This window comes from Neopelma chrysocephalum, unplaced genomic scaffold, assembly GCF_003984885.1.
Source record: "Neopelma chrysocephalum unplaced genomic scaffold, ASM398488v2 Primary Assembly neopelma1_70, whole genome shotgun sequence".
NCBI classification, from domain to species: domain Eukaryota; kingdom Metazoa; phylum Chordata; class Aves; order Passeriformes; family Pipridae; genus Neopelma; species Neopelma chrysocephalum.
In genome coordinates, this window is record NW_020897730.1 from 9,677,176 (window position 1) to 9,684,659 (window position 7,484).

Sequence of the window (7,484 nt, forward strand, 5' to 3'; positions counted from 1 at the left end):
ATTAAACTTCCCGTAGAAAATGACACAGCCAAGTGATGGAGCAGAAGTAGACACTCCAACATTAATTACTAAAACTGTGGGAGGTTAATTAGTTTTACTGAATAATTACTGAAATCGTTGCAATGAACTATACCCCAAATCCAAAACTGTGTGCTTGTTTACCTGCCTGGAGATCCTCCGTATCTCCTGACACTGAACCTGATCCCACTGGAGGCACAGACCTATCTCTGACGTAATTATGTCTCCAGTGTTGTATGGCACAGCCCCAGCCCCTGGAATGCAGGTCTGACTCCCTTCAGTCTGCAGGTTACAGACAGCAAACTGCACTGCAAATCCAACTGAGAGAGGGAAGAGAGCAGTGCTAAACGTAGTGACAATGCTGGCACAAGAAAAGAGGGGAAAAACTGAGCAGGAATATATTTAGGCTATAAATTAGAATACTTCTAGTGATTCATGGTATTGCAATTCATTAAAGGATTACTGCCCCCAGCTGCCAAATCACATGGTAAAGCCAACTGCTCTCCATTTCACTTTAAATTAAAATGCTGGGCTGGCACAGTGACATTCAAGAAGTTCACTTATGTGACCAGGGAGAGGTCGATTGCTGGACTCTGGTAAATAGGCTCAGTTTGAATTTCCAGAGCTTATGTGGAGACATCCTTACAAGGCTGGTAATCACTACAGCAATGAGGTTCTAGAAAATACAGAAGTCTAACAATCTTTGAGACAAAACTCAAGGCATGTATGAAAAGCATTACAGGAACCTTGTGCTTGTTATGTTGCCCTAATGAATCCTTTGGTCCTATTCAGATAGATTGGGGAAATCCCCAAGGGCAAATGATTCAGGGCTGTGGTGTGTTTCCTCTACACACTCTGTAATATACTGCTTTTGTACCAAACAGCACAGTAATATTACCTGGGAAGATGTTGTTTACAAGCAGTCACTTAAGAAAAACTTACCTATCTAATGTTAAACCACTTTAATGTGGATTAATAAAATATCAACTTGCAATAATCTTTCTTAGAAGGTCATTTCCACAAAGCAATGTTTTGTTTGCCTGGCCCTTGTGATACCACTGTGGGCAGACTTCATATACACATAAACTTGACACAATCCCTGATTCACTTGCTTTGTCTTTCTGCGTCCTTTGTTACCAAACTTCCAGTTGTATCTAAATATATCCAGGGGATGTGTATGTCAGAAAGAGACATAGAATTGGCAACAGAATCCTGTCCAGGAGATTAACTTCATAATTGGCAGGAAGATCAAGCACTATTAACCTGCAGCTATGCAAAGGTACTTATGGTCACTTATACTATTTAAACAGTTATCTTCACCCCTGATCATGAAAATTTCCAATACAGGTAAACTTGAAAGAGCTTTGCATGGTTAAAGTAAACTCTAAGTCACCAGCATCTTTGTCAATGGGTGCTGGCATAAAAATCGGCCCAGGATATGAGCAGCCTGGGGATTTACGAGTACCTCTTCCATTCTTGATCTTTCCACATGCCAAGGAGATTTAGCAGAAAGCACCTGATTTAGTATGCAGCCATTTCCCCCGTCCTTCCTAGGGTTATGCAAGATCCCTGTTACAGACAATCTGAAGTCTTTATACAAACACAGTTTCCACGACAAATGTCTATGGTACATTCATCTTGGAGAAAAATAAAAGAATCCAGTAAAAAGTGACTTCTAGATCCTTTTATTGAAGAGTACTGAGAAGCACAGGACCACGGTTAAAGCAAATATGCAATATTACAGTTTATTCACTTGCAACAACTTTGCCTTAGAGATGCTTCTTACAAAAGAAGCGTCCCTTAGCAGCAAAGCCTCTCTAAGATGTCCCTGCTCATTCCCCCACCTCTGTACTGGAACTTGTTACCCCCTCAGCTGTGCTTATGCAGCTGTTTGCAGAACATCCTATAAAGCAGATCACTGGGATAATCTCAGTTAAAATAAAAACAACACCAGTTCTCTTTGAAGGAACATATTTAACCTGCAACCTCAGAAGCAGTTGCATCAGCAAACAGGAGAAAGCAGGCACTGCAATGTGAGGAGAGTAACAAGCAGCTTGGAAATGATGGGAGAAGATCAGCAGGAACCGCTCAAACTGGCTCCCTTGCCAAAAACATTCCATGCAATCAGACACTGATCTCCTCCTGGCTCACACTTAGTGGAATTCTTCAGACCAGTGAGAAATAGCCAACAGCCACATTCAGCACTTTCTGTGTATAACTTTAAGCCAAAAGAACGTGAAGAGAGACTGCACATAAGGGAAATATTGCACAGTGAAATCAAAGACCTTTCCTTTTAAGCCCGGTGTATTTTTACATAAAATCTAACGAATTCTAAAAGTAATATCTTTAGAAACACAGAGCTTTTTTATCGAGTCCAAGGAACAGATCGGCAACTTACATTTCCCACACTGATGTTTATACCTAATGAAATTTTGGTTTCTTTAAAGTCAGAAATATGTTTCACTTGTTCTCTAGAGGTAGGGGGCTGATCTGGAAAACCTAAAAGGCTCTTACAAGATCTTGCTCCTGATGCACCAACTGGCTCTGCAGCCTCTCCTCCTGGCCTTCCTAAGGCTTTAGTGGCAGGTATCCAGCAGTAGCTCTGAGACAGTGCAGCTGTAACCTGGGATCAGGCTGCTAGAGAGGATTTTTGTGAGGCAGAGCTGGGAGATGCCTCAGCAGGGATCAGATGTGGTGTTCATGCTCAGTCCCTCGCCCCGGGTTCCTGCCGGAGCCATGCTGTGGGTACAGCTGTGCCCAGCCTGGCGCCTCACTGCTCCTGCCCTGTTGCCCCAGCTGCTGCCTCAGCCTTGGCCAGGTCACCTCAGTGCAGCCTCAGCAGGAATCAGGGCTCTGGGCTGCTCCAGGCTTCTCCAGCACCGGCACAGCAGGACACCACCCTGCAGGCAGGGAATGAGGGAATGCCACCCGCTGCCTCCGGCTCAGCTTCCCTCCCCGAGCAGCCCATCCATCCCTGCAACCCCCGGCACTGTCATGTGCTGGGCTGCCCAGCAGGCACTGATCAAAGGTGACTCCCACCAGACAGAGATTTTAAAAAATTCCAGTGTTGTGCAATTGCCAGACAGAATCCGTAAGGCAGCAAATACACCAGCACGTTGCACAGGCTGAGGCACAGCCTTTCGCTGGGTGCAGCAGTTTCCAGAGGCACCTCTCAGGTCAGGTTTCAAAGAATAGGACATTGGCTACCAACCTTGCAAGAATACACTGTGCATGAAAGAAACAGTTGTTCTGTTCACAGCACGTTTAGTTAAGGATCCTCTGATGTAAGGGATGCCGTCAAGGGACCTGTGGTTGCCCCCTCTGCTTCGCAAAACTTTTAATTTTCTTCTTTTCTAGAAAGGCATTTGCAGCAGGTGGGTGAAAATGATCTTGATTCAATATCTCCTCCCAAAGGTTCTGCCTTTCACATCAGAACAAAGCTTGTAACTTCATCCAGGGTAGCATTTTCTGTATTCTCAGCCATGACATAATGAAAGATCTTTTGGCACCAAGGAGGCAGAGTGGTCAACCCATGTCTTTGCTACCATGGGTTGACCACTTCTCCTCCACTTCTTCGGAAGCTGAGTGATTTCCATCAGTCTTGCATGATAACAGGGTAAGGACAACTCCTCTGCTGTGACTGTGCTCTGCCTTGGCTCAGGATGGTGGTGGAGCAGGTGACACCATGCGAAGCTGCTTCCTCCTGACAATGGATTTGAGAGAGGCTGAGATCTCTCTGTATCGAAGCCCATACAGAAAAGGGAACAAAACTTTAGGAAGAATCATCAGGACATTGCAGACTGTCAGGGAGACCAAAATTCCTGTCTGCAGTTTGATGAGAACATTAACACACAAGAATGATTCTACAATAAGGGCCAAGAGTGGAAAGAAGTAGAAAAACAACACAGTGTTGTGCATTAAGAATGTTACACTGGCTCTGGAGCAGATGCTCTCCCATATACCCGAATGTTTGGTTTTAAAATACAGAATAGCATAGCAACAAAATATTACAGACAGGCAGAGAAAGATAACCGTGGCAGAAAGCCAGAAACAGAGTTTCAGAGCATCAGTCCCATTCAGAGTTAATATTAGTATTACTGGAACCGAGCACATTTCCAGGACACAGGGCACAAAGGTGTGGGTGCTATGTAGCACCAAGAAAAACATCCCAGGGAAAGCTCCAGAACACATCCATAGTAAAACTATGATTTTTTTTGTTCGTGAAGGAGGCAAAATAGTGATGTAGCGCAAAGGAAACAAAATAGCTACGTATGTGTCCAAGACTATTGCAACAGCTGTGAACAATCCTCCACAATAAGCCACTGCCAGCAGAAATAACAGGAGGACGCAGGCTTCCTTTGGGAGATGTAGGTGTGCTGCATTGAGAGCAGCCGACAGGGTGTAGAACAACAGGTAGATGAGATCAGAAAGCAGAGCATTTCCCAGCAGCATGTACCTTGTTTCCTGACGGATGTTAAATCGAGAGAAGATCACGAATAAGATGGTAGGAATGATGAGGACACCTGCCATGAGGCAGACGACTGGAGAGATTAAAAACATCTTCATGTTTGTGCCTGATGGGGTGAGAGACAATTCCTCCAGCAGAAAGTACAAAGTAGTATCATCCAAAACTGAGGAACTGTTGAATTCTATCTCCCTGAGGCGGCGCACAGTTGCATTTGACCTCCTTACTGAGGCACAGCCAGACATGTCCATTTCCTTAGGATGTAGGGATGATTGCCTGACTTGAAGAAAGCAAGACAGATCTTCTACATTGAGTCCTTAGAAAGGCAAATGAAGCAGAGGTTTCAAAAAACTCATGGAAGCAACGTGATTTCTGTAGCCAATTCTACCAGCTCTTCTCAAGGACAGAAAGCTGAAAGTTGCAAGTGAATTCTGTGGTGTCAAAAGATGTTTTTGCCTAAAGTGGAGATTTTATTTTCTTTCTGTAAAATCTAATATTTAGAAAAGAGAATGAATCTCTGGGAGGTTTAAAAGGGACTAAATCCCTCAGCTAGCTCTTTGATCAGAAATGAATGGGTTGATCATTTTCAGTAATTTGAGTTTGTTCTCATCACATTATCACTCCAATGATGCAGGTGAAATGTTGGCTTGATTAAACAAATATGCAACGATGCAGATCAACATTTCACATGTACTGATGGAGGAGAGCCATAAATGTCATTGGGTGGTTTTGCACCAATTTGTATGCAACAACACAATTGACCTGAAGATCAATAAAAAGGCTCTCAATCCTGTTGTAAAATTGTAGCACAATGGCTCTAGTGAATGAAATTACCTTATTTGTAGATGAAAACCATTTTTGCTTCAGTGAATCAAACCACATTATTCATGCTTGATAAGCCTTCCCCTGCCTTTTTTCATGCATGGTACACAAATACTGAACTCTCATCTATTGCAGACTTACAGACAATCTGAGAATTGTCTGGGATGAGTGACATACACTGTAATGTACCAGCATATCCTACAGCAGACTTGGGGTTTCCAATGTCCATTTGGAGACCAATTCCTGGTTTGCTGGCCAGGACACTGCTGCTGCACTGTGCTGCCTTTAATATCAGAGCTCAGGATCAGAGCTGGGGGTGCAACCAGAGAATTGTGAGGGATCTGGATTGCAGAGAAGGAACTCTTCAAGTTCTTCCAGGCATGGTCTGATCAGAAGAAAACCTATTTTTTTATTGTTTAATAGGCAGCTCCTCACTTAACCTGGCATTATTGTATTCATTATCTGCCCAGCACTACCAGCACATGGCAATGCAGTATCTTTCCCTCCATGGGGGTCAGGGCACAGCTCACCACACAGAAAGCTGTGCTGTGCCACGGACATGCTGGCTCAGGGCATGCCAAGCAACAAAGCAGACAGCTCGTGGAACTCAGCATCAGTCACCAAATCTTGTGCACATTTCATTTCCTTACACACTGATAGTTGGCATCCACAGAACTGGATGTTAAGACAGTTGACAGGCAGCACCATATGGAACAAAGGGACAGGAGGAAAACCCAATGATAATTTTAAGCACAGCATTTCAATTGCTATGGTGCCTGGGGTAGGCAAAACAGAAGGTGTTTGGTTTTGCTCACTCAATCCCGCATCCACTGAGAAGTATGTGAGCAATATTGATGCAATTATGCTTCAGGACCATGCCTTGCATCTATCATTGATGATGATAACATAATACCTTAAGCAGACAGTAGAACTGTTGAATTATACTGTTATTGCAAAATGGAAGGGAAATGATGAAAACTCAAGTATGCAAGTCACCTCCAATTATAATTTCAGATCTCTGTTAATGGTGGAAGTGTTTGCTGCCTCCCAGCTCATGGCACTCCAAGGATGTCCTGTCAATGGGCAGGATTCTCTCATTTCTATTTAAATTACCACTGTATTTTCCACCATCTGGTTAGGATTCAGTGTGAAAAAACAAGAGTTCGTTGTCATATCAGCTGCACACTTTTGGCTGTTAGAAAAATAAATCATAGAATGATTTGGGTGGGAAGGGACTTTAAAGTTCATCCCATTCTGGATGAGTGACTGCAGGTTCCCTCAGCTTTAACTGTGCTCCTCCTGAAAGGAACACAGGAAGGCTTTAGTTCGACAAAAATGGACAACAGCAAATAACTGGAAGACAGTTCAACCCCAGCAGATCCAGCCAAAGCCACTCCCCTCAGATTTCCACAGGGGCTTATAATTGTTCAGTACAGTTCTGCTAGATTTAAAAATGTGATAGGTTGATGTCCTGGTACACTGAAATATACCCAGAAATAGATGGCTCTGAGAATATCTGGTTGTTGTCTCATTTTCTTGACCTTAGGAGGCATTTCCACATCTGGATCATTTGCAAGGGGCTGGCAGCTCTGAAGACCACTCCTGAGGATTCTGAACTTAAGACAGCTCCTTGCCATTGCATCTCAGTGTTCAATATTTTGTGGTGCCAACCTGAATGATTCTCCTGCAATTTCCTGTAAACCTGGCCTTAATGCTCTAGTTATTGATTTTTTTAAATGCTTCCTGGTAAATTTATGTGGACACACTTCTTACATATCTTGCTGATGCAGACATACAGTATTAGCAGCCCCTCTTCTGGCTCAATACTGTCTGTATTGATTTTCAAACTGAACCACACACTGTTAAGTACTTTACTCATTTCTGCTTCAATAAACATCCTACTGAAAGCTTAGTTGTCTTATCTGATGAGTCTGGGAGATCTCAGAAAGAATGCATCCAGCCACACTGTAAATCCAGCAAAGACTGCACTACATTATATACTGTTACTGACTATAAACAGGTGTTGCTGAACTGAACAGAAAAGGTTAGAAATATTACTGTCTTACAGCTCTTGGTGTGGACTTATCTGCATCCACACAGAGGGAAGCTTCCTACTTCACGAAGAGTTTAGTCTGACCAACTGAACAAGCCAACAAGCACCGTGCAAGAAAGGGAAGCA

The 7,484-nt window shown here is 43.4% G+C and overlaps 1 protein-coding gene across 1 annotated transcript; it reads right to left on the bottom strand.

Moving 5' to 3' along the window:
* Positions 1–3,675: 3,675 nt before the first annotated feature.
* GPR148 (G protein-coupled receptor 148) lies at positions 3,676–5,500 on the bottom strand. Its single transcript, XM_027685988.1, has 3 exons — positions 5,443–5,500; positions 4,208–4,541; positions 3,676–3,721 (listed from the first exon to the last, which is right to left on the bottom strand). Exons 1-3 carry the CDS (start codon positions 5,498–5,500, stop codon positions 3,676–3,678), a joined length of 438 nt encoding a protein of 145 aa, XP_027541789.1.
* Between the last annotated feature and the right edge of the window lie 1,984 nt (positions 5,501–7,484).

What these genes read in the sequence shown, in the direction of transcription:
- GPR148 (XM_027685988.1), bottom strand. Translation starts at nt 5,500, where the DNA reads ATGCTGGTACATTACAGTGTATGTCACTCATCCCAGACAATTCTCAGA. An exon ending in AATTCTCAGATTGTCTGTAA is followed by an intron (nt 4,542 to 5,442) that starts GTCTGCAATAGA and finishes GCCTCATGGCAG; the next exon opens with GTGTCCTCATCATTCCTACC. An exon ending in ATCATAGTTTTACTATGGAT is followed by an intron (nt 3,722 to 4,207) that starts GTGTTCTGGAGC and finishes ATCCATTGTCAG; the next exon opens with GAGGAAGCAGCTTCGCATGG.